Below are 23,779 nucleotides of genomic sequence, written 5' to 3' on the forward strand. Positions count from 1 at the left end.
TTGCCATTGGGAAATAGATGGGCAGCACCCAGCCTCCCACTAGTCCCCCTTTCCTGGCCCTGGTGGGAGCCCAGTTTGAGAGGGAGAGGGAGAGGGAGAGGGAGAGGGAGAGGAAGAGGGAGAGGGAGGGAGAGAGAGAGAGAGAGAGAGAGAGAGAGAGAGAGAGAGCGTAGAGCGTGTGTCGGGCTGGGTAGGGGGTGCAGGATGTTGCAGAGACAGCAGGGAGAGGGATCCTTCAGCCAGGCTCTCAGCTGCTCCCACTCACTCCTAACTCCCTATGGTAGATCAGCAGCGTGGCATAGTGGACAGAGCACGGGCCTGGGAGTCAGACGGTCATGGGTTCTAATCCTGGCTCCGCCACTTGTGTGCTGTGTGACCTTGGGCAAGTCGCTTCACTTCTCTGGGCCTCAATTACCTCATCTGTAAAATAGAATTTGAGACTGTGAGCCCCACATGGAACAGAGACTATGTCCAACCCAATTTGCTTGTATCCACCCCAGTGCTTAGTACAGTGCCTGGCATATAGTAAGCATTTAACAAATACCGTAATTATTATTAGACACCAGTTGTCCTTCCTACCCTGCACTTCCCAAGCTGCCTTCTCCTCACTGCCAAGCCCCATTAGGGTCCCTCCCAGGCTCTTGAAACAATTCTGGTCTGAACTGGCCCCAACTGGCAGGCAGACAGGATCTTTCACTGACCATCTCCACCCAAGTTAACTGATTTTTTCCACTAGCCCTCCCCATGTCACACTGGTTCTTTCCCTTGGCCCTCTCCAAGTCTCAGCTGGGGCCAGCAGTGCTGTGAAGAAGCAGGGGGAAGGGGAACAGAAAGGAGAACGGGGGCTGTAAGCTTGTTTCCATTTACAGTAAGTGCTCAATAAATGTGACTGAATTTACACCCTAACTTGCCCCCAGTCTGACTTTTAGTACCCCAACCAGATTTTCTTCAGGCCTCAGATCTGCCCCAAGCTGCATGGTTGATTACGAGGTAGCTGGCCTCAGAGCACCCAAGGATTTTGGGAGTGGAACTCAGGACAGGGAGCTGGAAAGAAAAGGAGGAAGGGGGGAGGAGGCTGGAGCTCTTCCCAACTCTCCTCCCACTTCTTTTCCTCCCTTTCCACCAGTAAACTAATGCTGCCACCCCCAGGAGGAGCAAGCAGCTACCAAGTGGAAGGAAAGGGAGGGTATTCAGAAAGGAAAAGAGTTAGTCAAACCCTCAGAGCTCCTTCAAGAGTCCTAAAATCTGGGGCAGAGTCAGGAGACCTTGGTCCCATGCCAGCCCAATCCTAGCCAGCCCTCCCTTGACCTGAAGGGCCCCTTCTCTGACTCCTCTCTTATAACGATAACAATAATAATAATGTAATTGTGGTATTTTTTTGTCAAGCACTCATCACCTGCCAAGCCCTGTACTAAGCACTGGGGTAGATATGAGATAACCAGGTGGGATATGGTTCCTGTCCCAAATAGGGCTTACAATCTAAGGGAGAGGGAGAACAGGTTTTGAAGCCCCCTTTTACAGATGAGGAAACAGGCACAGAGAGGTTGACTTGCCTAAAGTCACAAAACAGGCAAGAGGCAGAATCGGAATTATAACCCAGGCCCCTCTTTCCCCTGACTCAAATCTTGGAGCCTCTGATTTAGCTGCCCTCCAGGAACCCATCTCTCCCACCCAAACAGCAGGGCAGGTGGGACAGGCAGGGCTGATGCTTGCAATGGGTACCTGTCCTCAGGCAGGCACAGTGTCACCGCCCCTGATCGAGTCAGATTAGGGATCCCTGTTGGCCTAGCCTGGGCTCCACTATGTACCCCACCTGGCTCTAACTTGTTTATGCTACTACTACTGCTACTAATAACAATTGTGGAATTTGTTAAGTGCTTACTATGTGCCAGGCACTGTACTAAACACTAAGGTGGATATAAGCGAATTGAGTTGGACACAGTCTCAGTCCCACATGGAGTGGGATGCCTTGCAGTCTTAATCTCTATTTTACAGATGAGGGAACTGAGGCACAGAAAAGTTGAGTGGCCTTCCCAAGGTCACCCAGCAGATAAGGAGCAGAGCCAGGAATAGAACCCAGGACCTTCTGACTCCAAGGCCCGTGCTTGATCCACTAGGCTGCACTGCTTCTCATGGGATTGATAACCCCAGGCAGGTTTGACAGCCTCAAATTCCCCTTCAGTTAATCCTTTTCTCTCAGCCAGTTGCAATGTCTGGAGTGCTTGGAACAGTGCTTAGCACTTAGAACAGTGCTTCACACATAGTAAGCACTTAACAAATGCCATCATTATTATTATTATGAGAGAACAGACTGGGTGGTGAGGCTTGGGATCTAACACCATCTTTAGTGTCTTCCCTGCCCCTCCTTGTTTTTCCCCAGGGAGCCTGGGCAGGGGTGCAGAGTCCAGGCCCCTGAAGCCCACAGCTGCATTAAGCTCTGGTGGCTGAAAGAGCGGTGGCTTCCCCACCCACTAACAAGTGGACTCAAAGAAGGTTCACTATAGCTGCTGGATAGCAGGGAGCAGCCACAATATATTCTGCCAGAATCATTGCAGTGAGGTTGGCTGGTTGGACAGAGGGCTGCAGGGGCCACCTTCTGTGTTGACTTGAATTCAACAGGGTAGGCTGGGAAGTCTTGATTAAAAAAAAAAAACGGAGTTCTGAGGAGAATGGATTTTCAGAGAGTGAGATGCTGGGAAACTGGCTTAATCCTCCAGGTCCCAGTGTCGTGGCATTTCAGTTGGCCTGAGAGTGACAGGAACCATGGGACGCGAGGAGCTGAAGCAGCCCCCGGGGAGCCAGTGCCGCAGCCTCAGTCCAGCCCCTTCTATTCTGGGACTGAATCTCAGGCCCGGCAGATTCCTTCAGAACCGGATGTGGGAAAGTGGCTCTGGTCAAAGGAGCCGCGGGCCTGAATTTATGCCCCCCCTAAACCCCAGCCCCCACCCCTCAACCCCAAGGCTGTCCCAAGTCCCATAAACACCCTGGTGAAGGTACAGAGAGCATCACACGTGTCCCCTCCTCACAGATGAAATCGTGGAGAGCTGAACACAAGCAAACAGGTTTTGGAATGGAACCCTGGGAGGTGGAGGTGGGGGGAGGGGTGTTGACTGGACTGAGTGCTTCATTGGTGTCTCTTGGAGGAAGAACTAGAAAGGGAGCAGGAACAGCGAGGGGTTAGGGGGAGGTGGGCCTAGGAGGGGAAAGAGAGAAGAGCTTCTTTGAAAACTCACTCACTCCTCCTCTCTCTGCTGCCCAGTCCATGCTTTGGGGGTTTAGGGCGGAGATCCCTAACGAAACAGCCTCCAGGCACGTAAGTATCCGATTTATTAGCGATTCAAACCTGCGCTATACAGTGCCCTCATCTCAAGCCAGCTCATGCCAAACAGGGAGCGGGAGGGGAGCCAATCTCTCCAGAGCCAGACCAGAGGCCTGCAGATTGCACGGAAGGGAAAAGTCTTGTGTATAAAAAGTTTTCTTAAAAAGTCATCTCCGGCTTACAGGGTGGAAGAGTGAGGGGAGGGGAAGGGAGGGAGGGAGGGACCGAGGGGTGGGTCGGCCATCAGCCAAAGACGCTCTTGGGGGGCCCAGCCTTAGGTTTCTCGAAGACGGTCTCCCCGCCCGTCCGGGCCTGGCTGAACACAGATGGGGCAGTTGAGCCAGCTTGTTCTTTGGGAAGAAAAGAGAATGAAAACCAGGTGAGCTGAACGGCTGTCACAAGAGTCTGACAGCTTCTCATTTGGAAGGTCCTGCCCTGACCCAATTGTGGACAACAGTGAGAGTCTGGGACTGTTAGGGAAGGGGCAACCCAGACATCCAAAATCCCTTGTGTTTGGTCCCACCCTGTGGTCGGGTGGTGGGGGTCGCACTTGGGTCTTCCCTGTCCCATCACTCCCCCTTCCTTTCCCTCCCCTCCACCCACTGGGAAAACTTCTCACCACACTCCCGCATGACTTGGTATGTTTTGGATTTGATTTCCTGGTTCTTGGAGAGATTTCCTCTGGCCCCCTTGAGATCCTCCTCCTTCACAGGGGGGCGCTTCTTCTTGATTGGAGCTTCCTGTGGGATTTGGAGGGAGAGAGAAATCTGCACAAATGTCCAGAGATGAAGGACGGGACACAGAAAGACTGATGGACAAGGCGAGAGCAAGAGTTGGAGGAGTCTCCACTTGGGCATTATGGTGCCTGAGATGATGGCCAGACAACCCACTATGCTCTTGACTCAGCCACTGGGCACGTCCATTTTTAGCAGCACTGCCCAGGCTTCTCCAGATCATCCCCCAAAACACACATACACACATGCGCGCGCCCCTCCCCTCCCCCACCCCAAGTCCCAAACTCATAGATTCCTGTCTGCCCTAATAATAATAATGATGACAATAATAATAATGATGATAATAATAATAATTGTGGTATTTGTTAAGTACTTTTACTAAGTGCCAGGCCCTGAACTAAGCGTGGGGGAGATACAAGATAATCAGGTTAACAGGTTCAACACAGTCCCCGTCCCACATAGGGCTCAGTTTTATCCCCATTTTACAGATGAGGAAACCAAGGCACAGAGAAGTGAAGTGACTTGCCCAAGGTCACACAGGCAGGCAAGTGGATTAGAACCCCGGTCTTCTGACTCCCAGGCCTGTGCTCTATCCATTAGGCTATGCTGCCCTACCTAGTTCGTCTGCTGTGGAGGGGTGGGGCAGTAGGGGAGGAAGGCCCCTTTCTGAGGCTGAGTCTTTGGAGTTGTTTGTGTATCCTAGCCAAAAGGACACAGGCATCATCCCCACGAGTCTGCAAAACTTTTGTGGCAGAAAACAAGAAGGCAAAGACAACAGATTACCTCTTGGGGGCTGAATCAGGGTCACAGCAACAACCAGATCTCCGACTCTGGCCTATCCTTACGTCCAGACTCTAAATGAAGTGCGGCCAATAGTCTGGGCCAACAGAATCTGATGCCTCAGGGTTTTTCCTATTCCTAACCGGATCCCAAAGGCTGAACAGGGGGAATGGGGGAGGGGGGATTTGCAATTCCTTGGCAGAGTGAACAAGATCCAGGGGCTGGAGTTTTGTCAATAGCCCACTCCAGGACAGGATAACAATCCAACCTGGAGTTTACCCACTGTCATCGTGAAATGGGGCCCCAGACTCTACTGCCACAACTGCTGAGGAGAAAGAGGCCAGAGAGGGTGGGCAGTCCTGAGTTCTCCTAGTGGGGAAGACAAGCAGACCTGGAGCTCTTAAAGACCTCTCCTCAGCTCCCTTCACCAGGCAGGGAGTCAAACAGAAATCAGATGCAGCCACAGTCAACCCAGGAAGGCACCTCCAGGAAAGGTAGGGTGGGGAAGTGGAGAAAGAGGAAGGGTAGCCACCTGTCAGTGCTCTGGGAGCAGGGGCTGTCTCTGCTGAAGGATTAGACAAACCCTCATTTACACACACACTCTCTCCTCCACCCCCCCGCCCCCACACCACCAAGCAGCATGCCTAGTGGATAGAGCACGGGCCAGGGAGTCAGAAGGACCTGGGTTCTAATCCCAGCTCCGCCACTTGTCTGCTGTGTGACCTTGGGCAAGTCACTTCACTTCTCTGTGCCTCAGCTACCTCATCTGTAAAATGGGGATTAAGACTATGAGCCCCACAAGGGACAGGGACTGCATCCCACCTGATTAGCTTGTATCTAACCCAGTGCTTAGAACAGCGCATACCACATAGTAAGCACTTAACGAATACCATCATTAGTATTATTATTATTTCCTGCAAAAGCTCCAAAATGAATCCTCACGGGCCACTCAGATAAGCATGCAGTGAGACCCCTGAGTCAACACAGTCCTAGAGTTTCCAGTTTGTTAAGAAACCTGAGTTAACTTTCCCAACAGCTGCTCAACTTCAAGCAACAGCAGGAGTCAATGTCAGCTATCCTCCGAAGACAGAGTGGGAAATTCCAGCCACACTGCTGCGGATTCTCTCTTACCTGTGACATAGCTGCAGCTCTCAGTCCGTGCGCCTGTCTCCGTTCGGGTCGGTTCGGGTCTCGGTGGGAGCCGCTTCCCGCTGCGGCTTATATATAGCCCGCCGTTCCACGTGAAGTCACCGTCCGGCACTTTTTCCGGCTCCAACTCTTGGGATGATTCAGGCCCAGGCAGAGGGCCCTGGCCCAATCATTTATTCTTAGAGATGACCAGGGCTGGCCTAGCACATCGGGCTGGGGAGTGGGGCGGCCCCGACCCCACAGGGCCGTGACGAAGGGTGACAGCTGTGGCAGGGGAGCCACAGGGACCCGGATCCCCCAGGGAGCACGCTGCTCTATTTATGGTGCTGAGAGACTTGTTGTTCAGACGCACAGAGACAGTATGTCTGTGCTGGTGTCTGTCTCTCAATCGCCAGGGATAGGGAGGGACCAGAGTTAAGCGGGACTGGGTGTGTCTGCCCGGTCTGCTCAATTCCCCACCCTTCCCTCTACAAAGAGGACTGGGAAATCTCCTTCTGCCTGAGTCTCTGCAGGGCCCAAGCTCCCCGCTCTCTAACTCTTGACCCCACGGGTCATTTCCACCCCACAGATTGTTCCAAGCTTGAGTCACACAGAATATTGGAGGGAGTCCAGCATGCTCTCTCCCTTTTGAATCCCCTCAGTTTAGACAGCCAGAGCTCAGGCCATTGCCATCGGTTGCGGAGTTAAGAAATGAAATGGTCGCTCTGGAATGGCAAGGGTTAAAAAGAACATTGTAGCTCCATATTGCTGAAACTGATAAACGTTTCCAGTTTCTCAGTATTGGGGAGCAACGGTCTGGCCAAAAACGTGCCTGCCGAAATTGTTCAAGGCTACGAGCCACCTGAGGGTTAAAAAGGACACTGTGGCTCAATATCCCTGAAACTGCTAAAAAGTGTCCAGTATTGGGGAGCAACGCTCCGGCCAAAATAGGATGCAAGCCTGACAAACCCGTCTCCCCTGTACCAAGAGTGGACCCCAGTGGAAATTATGACTCACCCTGACCCTTACGACCCCCAAGCTTCCCACCAGCGTGTCAGAGCCTCAGCCCAGGGACTGTATAGAAGCCCCAAGCATGAGGTCCTCAGTACAATTTATTCGTTCATTCAATCGTATTTATTGAGCACTTACTGTGTGCAGAGCACTATACTAAGCACTTGGGAGAGTACAATAGACGCATTTCCTGCCCACAACAAGTTTACAGTCACCCACCATCGCCACCCTTGAGTTGTCCTGGGTCTGCCCGTCCCTGCCAGCTGAACCGGGGATACACACACCACTCAAGTCCTCAAGATCCACCATTAAGGGTTTGAGAACCAAGTTGCACCACGGCCTGTTGGAGACCTGTGATGGCTGTCTCCATCCTCATTATACTGTATCCCCTTGAGCATTTAGTACAGTTCTGCACAGTAAGCTCACAATAAATACGATTAACTGACTTGCATGACTGCTCTGCATACCAAATTCCTCTACACTGATAGCTCCTTGAGGGCAGGGAACGTGTCTACCAACTGTTTTATTATACTCTCCCAAGCGCTTAGTACAGTACTCTGCACACAGTAAGTGCTCATTAAATACCATTGATTGGCTAAGCCCTGTAGTGTGTCTCCTTTGTAATTACAACAGGTTCTAAGTAATGATCTTTTTGTGTGTGTGTGTGTGTGTGTGTGTGTGTGTGTGTGTGTGTGTGTGATTTTGCTGTTTTGCATTTCTCTAGGTTGCAGGCTTTGTGCGGGGGTGGTGGAAAGGGGTGTGTGTGTGTGTTTGCTGTTTTGCATTTCTCTAGGTTGTAGTGCTTTGCACATAGTAAGCGCTTAATAAATGCCATCAAAAAAATAAAACTCAGTTCTCTTGAATAGAAGAGCTGGGGGCTAGTTTCTGGCTTGAAACTCAGAGTTTATCTCGTGGTCCCGCTGCACATTCACTAGCACGTTGCACCCCAAAACTCACCCAGTTCTCCATTCCCTGAAAGACCATCCCACTGGGGACAGGCTATGACAGGTACCTGGATATTAGGGAGGCCAGCATCCCAAGGGGGGTCATGACACCAATTCTGGACTCCCAGGGCTTCTGGGTTACTCCAGTGTAATAGCCAGTGTGCTCTTCCAATAGATCTGTTCAGTATCATCCAATCAACAAGTCAGTAGCCCCTCACACACCTAGCTGTTGGCCATCCAGGGAGTGTTAGGCTGCAGGTTTGCCCTGATGTGATCAGCTGTATACCGGTTGTCTGCTGTGTGACCTTGGGCAAGTCACTTCACTTCTTTGTGCCTGTTATCTGTAAAATGGGGGATTAAGACTGTGAGCCCTATGTGGGATAGGGACTGTGTCCAACCCGATTTGCTTGTATCTGCTCCAGCGCTTAGTACAGTGCCTGGCACATAGTAAGTGCTTAACAAATACCATGATTATTATCATTACTATTACAAGGTGGCAGGCTCAAAGGTGATCGTTTGGCTCAGCTGTCTCTTCCTCATCATTGGAAAGCTCCCACTAGCTGCTAACTGCTGTTTTAGGTACACCATAGGGGATATGACCCCTGCCCTAAAGGAATTTACAATGGAAATGGGGGACGATGAGAAGCTCTTATTAATAATAATATTTGTTAAGTGTTTACTATGTGCCCGGTACCATACTAAGCACTAGGTTGGAAACAAGCAAATTGAGTTTGACAGTCCCTGTCCTACAGGTGGCTTTCAGTCTCAATCCCCATTTTATAGATGAAATCACTGGTCACAGAGAAGTAAAATGACTTGCCCAAGGTGTCACAGCACACAAGTGGCGGATCTGGGACTAGAACCCATGACCTTCCGACTCCCAGGCCCTTCCTCTATTCACTATGCCACACTGCTTCTTTTGGATGGTAATACCCACTTACATGCCCACACAGGAAGAGGAATTAGACTATGCATATGCCTTCCACATCCATAGTCTCAAAGGGTTGAAAACTGGATGATGATGGGATCATTAAGTAGCAGTGTTGCCTACTGGAAAGAGCACGGACCTGGAAGCCAAAGGACCCGGGTTCTAATCCAGGACCTGCCACTTGCTCTGTGTGTGACCCTGGGCAAATCGCTTCCCTTCTCAGTGCCTCAATTTCCTCAACTGTAAAGTGCCGATTAAATCCTACTCCTTCCTACTTAGACTATGAGCCCCATGTCAGATGGACTGTGTCTAATCTGATTAACATGTAACCTAGCACTTCTGCACAGTGCTCAACACAGAGTAAGAGCTAACTACCATAAAAATGAAAAAAAAAAACCCAAAGCTCAGACTCTGGTTCTAATTAGTTCAGGAAGGCATTGTGGAGGTGAGTTAAGATGGGTTTTGAAGGTTTGAAAGAAATGGTTTAGTGGTTTAAGGGAACGGTGGCAGGGGGAGAAGGCGGGGGAGCAGGAGGGCCCTGAGTCAAGCTCCAGAAAAAGAATTTTTTTTTTTTTTTAAAGGGCAGCAATGAGTAGCAGGGCCCTCTGTAGAAAAGCATCGGGAGGTTTAGGTTTGATGGACTGGGAGATTGGGAATTACTACAGCAATGAGGAAAGGAGGGGAGGGAGGTAGACCAAGTGGCACTTCACTAAGACAGCCAAGTTGGAGTGGAGGCAGGGGAATGCTGAAGACAAGATGGTAATGTAGAGATTTCCTGTGAGGTTAAGACAGAGGCCCAGATCTAGGTGATTGGTATCGGTATATTTTTTGTAGAAAAAAATATCAGGAGGATTTTGCCGCCAAATAGCTTTGCAGAGTGAAGGACAGAGGCAAAGTCAAATGTCTTTGATGCTCCAGCACCTGCATGCCAGGGCCAACAGGCATGCAGGTGCTGTGCTAGACACAGGCCGAATCTGTAAAGCAGGGCCTTATTTATCACTCCTTCCCACTCCCCTCATCCCTCCAGTGCTTTGGGGGCAGGCTGGCTGGGCAGAGCTCATTGATACAAGACACACAGTTCCTGTCCCAGGTTTTTCAGCATTATGTGCCCCGTGATCATCAATGGGGTCTGGCGTGTGGGGGGAGGGCTTCATACTTCATTCTGGATTAGACAAGGAGAAGCGGAAGAACGTTGGAAAATTTTTCCCCAGTTCTGTGGGCCCTCATCCCTTTGCCGATGCAGCAAGTGAGGGCAGGCTTGGCCCCAGCCCTCCTGCACTCTGGACTTCCTCCAAACTGCTCCACAGGAGTGACTCGGGTTTCAGACCTACAGGACAGGAATGATCTACAGTTCTTCCCCAAAAGGGCCCCAATCTTCCTTCAAAATTATACAGAAAGCCCTCCTTCCAGCTTGGTTTGGGCTTTCCCCCCACAGCCATACCTCTGTCACTTGTTTTTCTGTACTTGTAGCTCTGATCTTCCCCTGTCTTCAGGTTGCAATCCTGGGTCTTGCTCGTCTCTTACTGCCCCACCAACACTCAGTACAGCCAGAGTAGGCTCAGCGTGGCTCAGTGGAAAGAGCATGGGCTTTGGAGTCAATCCCGGCTCCGCCAATTGTCAGCTGTATGACTTTGGGCAAGTCACAACTTCTCTGTGCCTCAGTTACCTCATCTGTAAAATGGGGATTAAGACTGTAAGCCCCCCGTGGGACAACCTGATCACGTTGTAACCTCCCCAGCACTTAGAACAGTGCTTTGCACATAGTACGTGCTTAATAAATGTCATTATTATTATTAATACCCACCTGCTGCCACCTCTTCCCTCCAACTTCTCTCCCCAGTGGCCAATTTACACCAGTAAAGTTCTCTTTAAAGTAGTACTTGAGTGATGGCTCCTCTCACAAGCTAGTCACCTGATGACCTTGGATGGGGTGCCATAAGCAGTTCCCTAAGCTCTAAAACAGGGGACTCAGAAAAACAGGAACTTTGGAACTGCTGGTGGATTTTTTCCTTTTTGTATTGATTTTTTGAATGGTATTCATTAAGCACTTACTATGTGTCGAACCCTGCTCCAAGTGCCAGGGTAGATACAAGATTATCAGGTTGGACACAGTCCTGTCCCACACGGGGCTCACAGTCTAAGTAGGGGGGTGAACAGATATCGAATTCCCATGTTACAGATGAGGAAACTGAGGCCCAAAGCAGTTAAGTGACTTGCCCTAGGTCACACAGCAGACAAGTGACAGAGCCGCAATTAGAACCCAGGTCCTCTGACTCCCCAGTCTATCCTTTTTCCATGGGGCTACACTATTTCCCTTGGCAATTAAGGCCCATTTGTCTCCCCCTTTAGATTATAAACTTGTCTTATTCCTGCTGTATTCTCCCTAGTGCCTAATACAGTGTTCTGCACCTAGTAACACTCAATAAATGCTGTTGCTGCTGCAGTCACATTCAAGTGCCTTTTCAAATTTTGTGATAAAAGCTTCCAGGGTGCTGAAACCAAGTCTTGAGCAAGCGTGCAAAGAACTTCAACCAACAAATGAAGTTTTTAAAAATAACTGTAAATAAGATGGCAGACTTTATTGTAAACTGTTATACGATGAAAGTATATCATATTCCCTTTCATTTCCATTTTTGAAAATGTAACACCACTTATTAAACAATTCCATTCAGAGTTCGGTCATGAATTTTGCTCACCAAGGCGCTACTCCTACTCAAATCGGGAAAATAAATACCAAATTAAAAACCCAGGAGCCCCAGGCTTACTGACGGACACCCTAGGCAGACAAGAAAAAAAAAAAAGAGAAAGAACAAAGAAAATCAAAACAACAACAACAAAATAACCCAAACCCACCCCAAAACCTGCTCACCAAAAGTCCTGTCATTTTCCTTGGTAAAATCCCAGGAGCTTTCCATTCTGAAGCCAGAAATGACATCAGTCTTTTTCAAAAAACATGTGCTACTCCACCCTTGGCCAGGGAAGGGGGCGGGGGGTGGGGGGGTGGGGGGGGGGGGGAGAGGGAGAGATGAAAGAGATGGGGGAGGGGACACTTTCCTCCCTCTCTTCCCTAATCTTTGCTGCCCCAAACCTAGCCAAGCAAGCCCAGTGTAAGGGAGGCCGGTCCCGCCAAGCTCGGTCACGGTTCTCAGTGGAGAGCTGTGGGTGTGCCTCAAGCCGGCTCCTGCAACTAGTCTGCACTGCTCTAGGAGATTTCACAACTCCAGTCTGAGTTTGTAAGGTTTTTGTGTGGTTTTGCTTTTTTTTCCCTGAAGAAAACTGTGTCACATCAACATTAACACTCAACATTCCATCTAAAGCAGAATCAGACAAGGGGACTCGGTTTTATTAAAGCTGAAGGTTTTCTGGAAACTGTGCCATGACAGACAGCTACCAACCATCCGTTACAGGACCAGCTCCAACCGATACATTACAGGCAGCTCTGCTTCCCGCAGCAGAGGCCCAACTCCCAGTCTTCACAGTACTTTCACGCCTCCGTACTTTGGATGAGAAGAGAAATTGAGAGCTCCTCCCTCATCCTTAGAAAATGAATTTTCTATGCAGCTTATTGTCATTAAATTATTGAATTGCATTTATTACCCTGCACTTCACAGAATCCCAACTAAATTCAACCAATTTTGCTAGGCCTGGATCAAAGTTCCAATCCCCTCCCTGCAACCTGACGCTGATTAATATCCCGTCAGTTCTCAAAGAGGATCGGGCCAGCACATTTAATGAAGCTCTTCTCAGCTTTCTTGGCCAGTGCATGTTTTCACCCTTCCAATGACAACTTGAAAGCATTATATATGCTCTGCCTTTTAAGAGCACAGCTTAGCAAGAAAAGGGCATAAACCAAGTGTCTGGGCTGCTGTAGGCCTCTCCTTCGGGAGGCTCCCTCCTGTAGCATCGTATAAAGAACCCCGACTCCGTGCCCCAAACTGAGACCAAGGGAAAGAATGGAGCCCCGGAACTCAGTGATAGAACATGGTCCAGGGACAACACACTGGTGATGGCTCAAGACCAAAATACGAGACCTCAACTGCCCAAGACAAAGAAGCAGCGTGGCTCAGTGGAAAGAGCCCGGGCTTGAGAGCCAGAGGTCATGGGTTCTAATCCCGGTTCTGCCACTTGTCAGCTGTGTGACTTTGGTCAAGTCACTTCACTTCTCTGTGCCTCAGTTACCTCATCTGTAAAATGGGGATGAAGACTGTGAGCCCCAAGTGGGACAACCTGATCACCTTGTATCCCCCCGGCGCTTAGAACAGTGCTTCACACATAGTAAGCGCTTAACAAATACCATTATTATTATTATTATTATTATTACCTTCAGCATTTTTAAAAATGCATCTTCTCCCAATAAGCGTAGGAAGGCAACATTTTCCCAGTGGTCTTTGGCTTGTAATTCTTCCCAAAGATGTTCTGCTAGTCCACTACAAAGATTCAAACTAGAGATCAAGTCCTTTACCAACAAGGATGTTGAAGGAAATATAGGCCCTCCATCTCCCTCTCTGCATCCAGCACGGGATAGGACTTCTTGGCCGGGTTCCTTATTCCTAACTGGGCAGCTGGTCCCAGGGCAGCCCAACACAACTGCTGGGTTTTAAACAATTAAGGCTTGGTTGTTGTTTTTTTTTGAAACAAAAACAAACGAAAATAAATAGGAAGAGCTCCCGATGTTTTCTATAGTCTCAGCTCCGTGTGTGTTGTTCAAAAACTATGAGTTTGCACAAAGGGAGAGGGAAAGGAGTGCAGCCAATCAATTGGTTTCTTACCTTTCACAAACGAAGGCTTAGTTTTTTCCAAACAAATTCTGACACCTGTAGACCGGCTACTCTTCAGATCATTGCCTCGGCCAGCCAGCCTTCCCCCAGGGCTGATCCAGGGCTGTGGAGGAAGGTCTCCAGCTATCTGACTTACATACAGCAAAAATCAGTAGGCAGGGACCCAGTCAACCCTGCCTCATGGGGATTTACCTGGCCAGAGGCAGATTTAAATGAAGCTGGGGGCAACAGGAGGCCAAAGGTGGCTTCCCCTCCGCACGTTTTGGCCCAACATGACCGGCCAACCGCTTTACTCTCACACTGCCTCAATAGCCAGCATACTTACATTGAACAACTCCTTATTGCCAAAGCCGCACTTTAGCACCCGAATGCTTGGTTCGCCAATCAGCCAGAGGGGAATGTTACACACAAGCCAAGGAAAACAAAGGGGTGCACAGCGGAACATTTCCCAAAGTCTTAATGACCCCTTTTCAGAAGCCTTGGTAACACATGACAATTAAGACCTAAGATGTAGATATAAAATATTTTTTTTTAAATAAAAAAAGTTTCAAACTGTTTTGTCTTCCAATGAACTAGTTTGGCTTAAGGCATGGAACATGGGATGTTCAGATACCATAGCAGCTGCTTTTGTTTTTCTTTGCAGAATGTCCTCATCGCCATCTTGGTTTCGGCAAATCCCTTCACTGTTGTTTCTCGCACGAGGCTTCACGGGAGGAGGAGAAAGAGTGTCTGTCAGTTTCTATAAAATAATCTGTCATTCAGGAAACGTTCCAAACCACTAGTTGCAACAGATCCGACGACCGTTCAGGCTCAGGGTCACCGAAAAGGTGGAGCAAAACCCAATGGGCATCTTCATGGGGTCTGCAGAGATGCAAGACCCGGGTGCCAAATGAGATTGGAGGGAATGAGAAGCTGCAGTCGGTAAACACTTCGAAGATAACTAGCAGTGTGTGCAAAACCAGCTGGCAACCTCGCACGGGTGGGAGCAAGTGGAGTTTCGGTGATGTTAGCTGATTTCATTTCAGAGAGCGGGGGTGAGGAGAGAAAGTGAGGCAGGAACATCCTGCCTCCAATAGAATGGCTGAGAGGATTGCAAATTCTTGGGAGAAGTCGGTCTTCCTTGTAAGTCAAATTCCCAGTGCCTAGTATCCAGCAGGCGCTCCGTCAATGTCACTGCATGACTAATTGCCTAAGGGGCTGAAAATCTGCAACCTCCGGAGTCTAGTTGGGTTTCTACAATAAAGTGCATGAGGTTCAAATCTACAGAGGCACCTTCTGTTTTTCCAAAGACCCTGGACCACAGAGTAGGGCATGCAGCCCTGCCCCTCATGTCCCACATTTAACATGGAATCCTATTTCATAATTTCTGGTGAAAGCTTCTTTTTGTGGCTTTGCTGTTTAACCGAGGAGATGAAAAGATGCCGATTCCGACCGTGACATCTCTCCTTCTACTGTGCCCTCCCCACTCCCCAATCCAAAACAATGGTTAGGGATTTCTTTTTCTCTGCAGGGGAGGAAAACAAAGTCCTTAAATAGAACAGTATGAAAATATAACTTAAAAATATAAAAGTCAAACAGGATCGAGAAGACTTAAAAATCTTTGTTCCGCCTATTAGTTCCATAGGTACCTTGTAGGAAGTAAACACAAACTTTAAAAACATTCAGTTACAGCTTGTAACCATAAAACTATCCCGCTCTAGGAATTAATGTTGCAAAAGCCACTTTGAGTAAGAAAACATACTGGGTCCATCTTGATCAGTCCAGTTGATTTGATTTTTTTTTCCTCCAGAATGTCCCCACATATGACTGTTTCTCACAAAGCCTAAAACACCTGCTGAGTGGACGAGTCACAGGTGAGTCACCTCAGTGAACCTAGGCCTCAATACCGTCATCGGAAGTTCCGTACAAGATGATAAACACGAGCCTCTCTTGCATATTTGGTCAGTATATTTATAGTGCAACTGAATTAAGAATCTTCAACTGCCTGTTGTGACCCATTCAGATCACCTATTCTCTTCCCATCTGTTTTCAAGTCACAGTTCTCAGGAAGTGGGGAGGGTGGTAAAAGGAGGAATGGGAGAGAGAAGAGAGAGGGGAGATGTATGGGTGGGAGAGGGGTGGGGAGGGATGACACTGCAGAATGAAAACCTGCTGCCCCAGGAACAAGGTTTCAGGTTGGGACCATTGTCATACGGGCAGTCCGAAGCGGTGCTTCTTTTTCTTCACAGGTTTTAGGGTGGTCAGTCTCCGGAGGTCCTCATCTACATCTGATTCTTCCATTTCATCGTCAGCTGAGATCAGAATCTAAAGAAACAGAAAGGTATGCCTCCTGAGTCACCCACCCTGAAAGAGTAGTAGGGCTCCTGGCCACACAGTCACTTGCCCTTTCTGCTTCTGACTCTTTGGCCAGCGCCTGTCTCTCTGAGGGCAAACTAATTCCGGCAGTCCCTGAGACAGGGGCCTGAGGGACTGGGCTACAGAATGAAACTCACTGGGCTATGAGCCACACGGCGCTCTCTCGGCACAAATCCACTTCCCGCTGGTGGAGTTTTCCTTTGGAAAACAGAACGATTCACGGCTACAGCTCCTATCCCTATCTTAATCACTCTATTTCCTCCCCAGAATCCAAACACTGCCAAAAGCATGGCCTCACCAGGGTAATACACTCTGGGAATTTGGCCAAATCTTGAGTTACAGGTGCTTTACTAAGTGTCAGTTATTTGCATAACTCAGCTCCCTCTAAATAGACAAACATCCATAGAGGTTTTTCCAGAGGACCAACCAAGAAAATACCCAGTCACTTATCCTCTAATGCAGGATTTGTGTTCTTAAAACACCTCGACCTCGCTGTTCTTACTGCCGACCCCTCGGCCTGCCTCTGGTCTGGAACGTCCTTCCCACCTTCAAAGCCTTATTGAAAGCACATCTCTTCCAAGAGACCTTCCCCAATAAACACTCTTTCCCCCTACTTCCTCTCCTGTCTATATCACCTATGCACTTGGATCTGCACTCTTTTCAGCACTTGCCATTCACCCCACCCTAAACATTTATGGGCATCCGTAATTTATTTGTTTACATTACTGTCCATCTTCCCCCTAGACTACAAGCTCCTTGTGGGCAGGAAACATGTCTACCAACTCTGTTGTACTGTACTCTCCTAAGCGCTTACTACAGTGCTCTGCACATGGTAATAGAGACCAATGACTGATGGAAGAATCTGGGGCTAAGAAGAAATTGCACAGTAGCCCTCATGTCGTATCTGACGCCACACGTGCGGGCAAAATCGTTTCTTGGATTCCCCCATTCCACAACAGTGTTCCATCCAAAACACGAAAGGAAATCACATGTTGAAAGTGTAGAACTAACTACTGTGTGGCTGCTTTAGAGAGAAGTTAAAGTTGGAAACAGTTATGCAGGAAAACAGGTCTGTTTCACTTGAACTACAGGTCTAAAAACCAAATGCTTCCTAGAAAAGATGGACCCGTCAAATTCACAAATGTCATTTTGAGCCCACTCTTGCTTATGAAAAGCAGTGCATTAGGCACTTTGGAACGTGACAGCATTATGAGCACAAGTGACTCAGTACAAGGTTGCCCTTGGAAACCATAAATCAACAGTATTTAGTAAACACCTCCCGAGTGTAAAGGATGGTACTAAAGCCTTGGGGGAAAAAGCAGAAGCAAGCAACACGTCACCTGCCCTCACCTAGCTGACAATCTAACAGACTTTGAAGGAACTGGCCCTGCCCTAGGAGTCACAGAAGTAGAAAGAGAAAGTGACTAACCAACCTGGGCAACACCACCCACCAAGGACTGGAGACTTAAATTCCCAAGCGCTTAGTACAGTCCTCTGCATACAGTAAATGCTCAATCAGTTCGACTGAGTGATTGACTCAACACTGCCTTGCCACCTCTCCTTGCTCTAGAGATGCCCTTAAAACCAGTTCACGTCTGTGCTAGAGTGTCCCAAGAACAACAGCCAGCCAGATATCAAGAATCTATTCGACACCCACAGTGTAGTTGTCAGACGTTCCGTTTCAGGAAGAACGGTCCTCATTTGGGGGTTTCTGCTACAGATGTAGCTTCTGACTGAGGTGATGGGAGGAGACCCCCTCAGAAATGGCAGTAGACAGAAGCTTTCCATGGGAAAAGCTCCTGCAGCTGCCACCACTGTAATGGCTCATGCTGGGGGGCTGTGACTGAAAGACCTGCCGCCCTTAGAAGTGAAAGGCACAGAGCTGAAGATGGTCTAATTTCCCTGAGAGGTGATTAGCAGCTAACGGAACAGCGATGGCTGCTGGGCTTTGTGCAAGGCTGCTTGCTCAATGACTATTCAAATATTTAATATCCGTGCCCAACATTTAAGGACAAAACACCAGCTCCCGGTAAGACGGGAAGCACCAGAAAGCTAACGGCTGGAATGCCGACTGGGTCACTTAGGCCTTTTGTGAAGCTTCCAACAGCCACCTACTTCTGACTCCGACTCCTCGTGCGACGCCGCCCGCCTGTAACGGATTTTACTGCCATTCCTTGAGTCTTGGCCAGCTTCCTTTTCTTCCAGTTTGGCTTTTGTCTTGCCCTTTTTCATGAGGAAATTGTCTACTACCCAAAACATTAATGCCTGTCGGAGGACAAAGAAGATTTGCAGTTCAGAGTTTTGAGCCAGGCTGTACCTTGGAGAGTCGGAAATGTTAGGGTGGACAAAACAGTACTGCTAACCCTAATAATAACAATTCATAATTATGGTATTTATTATTACTAATCCTAGAGTCTGCTCCCTCAAAGCTTGGTGACAGGCACCACGCCCTGGCTGTTGGGAAGAGGGACAGACGCAAGGAGATCTGCTCCATTTTCCTCCCACTCCCCATGTGTTGAAGACGGGTTTCCCTTCAGCGTTCCCAGGGAAGACCCCCTAGGCCCTTAGAGGGCAGAACTAGAGGACGAGGCTGGTCGCCCAGTCTGAGCAAACGTGGGGGCTACCTCAAAGGGCAGGTCTACACTGGAGACCAACACTGTAGCCACCTGGCCCGGGGAGAGAGGGAGAGAAGACAAGGAGGCACCGAGAAAGAAAAGAGAGGGTAAGCAAAATGTGACTGTACTAACATTGACAAAGAAGGGAACTATCAGCATGACAATTGCCAGTTCCAACTGGGGGTTTTTGATCGGATTCAGCAGAGCTACCTGTGAAAAGAAGAGGGTTCAATTCAGACTGGCACCAGGAAGACCGGCTCTATTCTGACCGTAAATGGAGGAGTAGGGAAGGCAGCAACTCAAGTGAGAGAGCCTGCAGTCAAATCGGGGCCTTTTCAGGGTTTTTTGGTTTTTTAATAGCTGCCTTCCTTCCAGTCCTGGACGGAGGCACGCCTTGTGGCGTGGCTGCTTGTGGGTTCTCTCTCTCTCTCAAGGGAGCAGGGAAAAGAATCGCACGTTGTGGACAATGGCCTGACAACAACCACCTTTAAAGTGGCCACCTTCTGAGATGCTTAAAATCCTACAGCATGCTTCCTGAGCCAGGAGAAAGAACTGCATTAACTCAGCGGCTCCAACTCCTTTATGAAGGGGCACCTCGGTGGAGCAACTCTACAGAGGCTGATGGAACTCCGTAGGCCTAGAGTGTGGGAGAAAGAGGGGTGCCCAGATTGCCCCACAACTGACTTGTGTCAGAATTTTGGTTTCTTGCAGTTCATCACTGCTTCATAATAAAATAAAGACATATGCTCCTGATGGATTTTGGGAAGAACATTATTTCAACTAATTATTTCACTATTTCATTATCAGGGTGAGCGATCAGATGTGCAGATATCAGATTACACCACCACCACCCAGGCTGTCTATAATGCTTTCACTTTGAGGGGAGGGTATTAAGTGCTTACTATGTGCCAAGCACTGCACAAAGCACTCAGATACACACAAGATAATTCCACCTAGGGCTCACAGTTTAAGAGGGAGGGAGAAAGAACTTGTACTTCCCAAGCGCTTAGTACAGTGCTCTGCACACAGTAAGCGCTCAATAAATATGATTGAATGAATGAATGAAAGAACAGGCACACGAGGCAACTCAGGCCCAAAAGTTAACTGACTTGCCCAAGGTCACGCAGCAGAAAGGTGGCAGCTCCCAGTCCTGTGCTTTATCCACTAGGCCATGCTCATGTCAGTGATCTCATTTTACCTTCACATCTCTGTGAGGGAGAGGCAAACATCACTATCCTCATTTGGCAGATGAGGCCCCAAAAGATTAGGGGATTTGTCCGAGGTCTCAGAGCAGGCCTGTGGCAGACTGGGACTAAAACTCAGGCTCACCTCCCCTAATCCAGACACCCACGGCTCGGAGAACAATCCTCTTCCACAAATCAAGGGAAGAGGAAGGCCAAGGCCCAGGCTGCTCATTACCACTGGCATGTTCAATTGTTGTGACACACAGGGGCACCACGCCAGCTCTGGTCACTTGGCTGAGAAGGGTAGGCAGGCAAACAATGAGGAGCAAAGCATGCCCTGGACAGCACGAGATAACGTGTTAGGACATCAGCTCTAAGCTGACGTAGATCTCCAACGGCCCTAGATCGCCGACGGTTCTACAGCCCGCTTGGAGCTCGATCAGTATTAAATCAACAAAGTAGGCATGAACCGTGCTTCAGAACTTCCCCAGAGGCTCGGGGTCCTCAAAAATATAAATATATGTATCTCCGGCCAGTGGGCAAGCAAGAATTTTAATAAAAGTTAAACAGGCTCTCCGCAGCTCCGGCACACATGATGTTCACAGTTATCAGGTACGGGAGGCTTGGGAAAGAGTGGGTAGGCACCGAAGCAGGCCAAGAGAATCTATCAGCAAGGCTCCAGTTAATGTTAGAGAAGCAGCGTGGCTCAGTAGAAAGAGCCCGGGCTTGGGAGTCAGAGGTCATGGGTTCTAATCCCAGCTCCACCACTTGTCAGCTCTGTGACACTGGGCAAGTCACTTAACTTCTCTGTGCCTCAGTTACCTCATCTGTAAAATGGGGATTAAGACTGTGAGCCCCACATGGGACAACTTAATTACCTTGTATCTCCCCCAGTGCTTAGAACAGTGCTTGGCACATAGTAAGCACTTAACAAATACCATCATTATTATTAACGTGGAGTCCATTTGCCAGATAGAATTTGTCTATTTCCCAGAAGGAAATCAAAATTCATTTTCAAATGGGCCTACGAGAAAACCCAAGGGTTGGCATCCCCATCTGCTATCCATGCAAGCTCCCCAGCATCTACCCTATGGCCTTCCCGCAGAGCTGTCGAAACCTGGAACAACAACTCAAACCTCTTTCCATTGAGGTATCAGGGCGACGATGAGGATGATGGTTTTCTCAAACATCATGATCACTAGGTACAGTGCGCACTGCCCCACCCATGCACTGCACTGCAGCGGGTCACCTGGAAGACAAGGGCAAACATTCAACTCCCACGTAGCATTTACCAGCTTGTAGTTGACAATCCTTTTCTCCCTTCCGCCGCCCCACCCCCACAATTTCAACCCTTCCACTCAAACCGTTAAACTCTGAAATGACTTAATAAGGCCAAATGATTGTTTGGAGACTGCCACAGAGTTCCTAATTTGGAGGGTTTGGGAGTTAGCTTGCTTTCTCTCATTTGGGCTGTAGGGCTTTCCACAGGTAAAAGGAATGACACAAAAAAATGCTTCTAACAGTACCTTTTGTTTAAACTCTTCTAAAGCTTGGTTGACCCTTCCCCATGGGCTGTTATGAAACAGGCAGAAAGACTAGGGGGGAGGAGAAAGGTTGGGGCTGTATTAAGCAAGATAGCTATTTTTATTCATTGTTGATTTTTCCAAAAGCCAATGCCATGCTCGATCCTTCCTAATGTCAGTAAACAGTTAACCTCACAGTCCTCTCTTTTTTTTGCTGTGAATCTCAGCCTGGGATCTGATGGGATTTTTTTACAGTATTTGTTAATAATAATAATGGCATTTATTAAGCGCTTACTTGTGCAAAGCACTGTTCTAAGTGCTGGGGAGGTTACAAGGTGATCAGGTTGTCCCAAAGGGGGACTCACAGTCTTAATCCTCATTTTACAGATGAGGTAACTGAGGCACAGAGAAGTGACTTGCCCAAAGTCACACAGCTGACAATTCACAGAGTCAGGATTTGAACCCATGACCTCTGACTCCAAAGCCCGGACTCTTTCCACTGAGCCACGCTGCTTAAGTGCTTACTATGTGCCAGACTCTTTGGAGAAATCGGACAGTGTCCAAACTCCTGTAGCCCAGGATGGGGGTCATGTAGGACAGTTAGCTGGGGAGGTCTTGGAGGAGGCTACCGAAAACCCTAATGGGATGGTCACAAATCAACCTGCCAGATTAGCCCTGTGCCTCCTTATGGTCTCAGCAAAGCATTTTGGATGAATTGATTAAAATCCTTCACCAAGGGTGGTAAATTATTACATGGTTCAAACTCAATAGTTTGACTCAACTACTGTACAAGGCACTTGGGAGAGTACAAAAGTTAGCAGACCTGATCTTCAAGGAGTTTATGGTCTAGTTGGGGAGACAGACACTAAAATAAATTACAGGTGGGGCAAGCAACAGAGTTTAAAGCTCTTTACATAAGTACTATGGGGGCGGAGAGTCAGGGTGAGTATTTAACTGCTTAGGGTTGAGGACTCAAGGGCATAGATGTTGCAGAAGTGTTGAAGTGGCAGTAAATAACTACAATTGTGGTATTTGTTAAGCGTTTACTATGTGCCACGCACTGTACTAAGCATTGGGTTGGATACAAACAAATCGGGTTGGACAGAGTCCCTGTCCCATGTGAGGCTCGCAGTCTCAATCTCCATTTTACAGACGAGGAACCTGAGGCCCAGAGAAGTGAGGTGACTTGCCAAAGGTCACAGAGCAAACAAGTGGCAGAGCTGGGATTAGAACCCATGACCTTCTGACTCCCAAGCCCGTGCTCTATCCACTGTGCCATGCTGCTTCTCAGAAATACAGTGAGGGAGTTGACATTAATCGGGGATGGCCTCCTGGTGGGGATGTGATTTTTAAAGGGCTTTGAAGGTGGGGAGAGTGGTGGTCTGCCAGATGCAAAGGGGGGAGGGTGTGAGCAAGAGGTCAATGGCAAGAGAGATGAGAGTTAGGTACAGTGAGTAGGTCGGTACTAGAGGACTTAAGCCTTTGGGCTGGGCTGTAGTGGGAGAGGAGTGGGGATAAGTAGCGGGGAGCTGAATGAGTGCCTTACAGCTGATGGGAAGGAGTTTGCTCGATGCGGAGGGGAATAGGAAACCATTGGAGGATTTTGAGGAGCGGGGAGATGTGCACAAAGTGATGTTTTAGAAAAATGAACCGGACAGCAGAATGAACTACGGACTGGAGACAGGGAGTTCTAGACTCAGGGTTCTAAAATTTCCCTACTTAACACATCCCCAGAGAGATACAGAACAAGTGACTGCCAAAAAGAGGAGGATATGCCAATCTCTAGAGAAGCAGCGTGGCTCAGTGGAAAGAGCACTGGCTTGGGAGCCAGAGGCCGTGGGTTCTAATCCCAACTCTGCCACTTGTCAGCTGTGTGACTTTGGGCAAGTCACTTAACTTCTCTGTGCCTCAGTTACCTCAACTGTAAAATGGGGATTAAGACTGTGAATCCCACGTGGGACAACATGATCACCTTGTATCCCCCCAGTGCTCATAACAGTGCTTTGAACATAGTATGCACTTAACAAATGCCATCATCATCATCAATTATACCCCCAGTGTGGGCCTATGCAGAATGCCAGTGTGGACACACAAGTGTGGTTGAAGACCAATGTTTGGCAGAAAGAAGACCGGGGTAAATTTGTATTTGAACCAGGACCAGGAGGACTAAAATCTTCATTAATTTTTTATGTAAAACTTGCACTCCAAGCAGCTCTAAAGGAGGCTCAATATCTCTGGACTCGGTCAGTGTATACGGTGGAAACTTCGGCAAATGCCTTTATGCAACTGTAATGCACTGGTGTCTTTAGCTATTTCCTTTTCTGGAAAGCCTCCGAGTGATGGGACTGCAAATATTACAGTTAAAGTTATTAATTTAGCATCTTGAAGTTTTCCCTTGGTACTTGTTTTCACAGCAGCAATAACTGGGAGATCAGTCTAAAAAAGATCACAGAAGAATAACTCTTCTAGGTGCTTTCTAA

At 48.5% G+C, this 23,779-nt stretch overlaps 2 protein-coding genes across 3 annotated transcripts in view; both read right to left on the reverse strand.

Moving 5' to 3' along the window:
* Positions 1-3,310: 3,310 nt before the first annotated feature.
* Positions 3,311-6,424, reverse strand: MUSTN1 (musculoskeletal, embryonic nuclear protein 1). The gene is made up of 3 exons (XM_038772883.1): positions 5,965-6,424; positions 3,939-4,059; positions 3,311-3,669 (listed from the first exon to the last, which is right to left on the reverse strand). The coding sequence occupies exons 1-3, from the start codon at positions 5,971-5,973 to the stop codon at positions 3,563-3,565; spliced, it is 237 nt and encodes a 78-aa protein (XP_038628811.1). The 5' UTR covers positions 5,974-6,424; the 3' UTR covers positions 3,311-3,562.
* Positions 6,425-13,167: 6,743 nt separating this feature from the next.
* The window catches only part of LOC119950462 (store-operated calcium entry regulator STIMATE), a 104,051-nt gene continuing 93,439 nt past the window's right edge, over positions 13,168-23,779 (reverse strand). Inside the window, exons 5-8 of one of the 2 annotated variants that reach the window (XM_038772881.1) lie at positions 20,913-21,025; positions 18,725-18,802; positions 18,093-18,242; positions 13,168-15,926 (exon numbers count right to left, since the gene is read on the reverse strand). In XM_038772881.1, coding sequence (XP_038628809.1) covers positions 15,810-15,926; positions 18,093-18,242; positions 18,725-18,802; positions 20,913-21,025 — 458 coding nt within the window. In that variant the 3' untranslated portion in view covers positions 13,168-15,809. The remainder of the gene's footprint in view (positions 15,927-18,092; positions 18,243-18,724; positions 18,803-20,912; positions 21,026-23,779) is intronic. The other variant, XM_038772882.1, reaches the window with a different exon arrangement.

The sequence above is a fragment of the Tachyglossus aculeatus genome, chromosome X1 (genome assembly GCF_015852505.1).
Source record: "Tachyglossus aculeatus isolate mTacAcu1 chromosome X1, mTacAcu1.pri, whole genome shotgun sequence".
Lineage (NCBI taxonomy): Eukaryota > Metazoa > Chordata > Mammalia > Monotremata > Tachyglossidae > Tachyglossus > Tachyglossus aculeatus.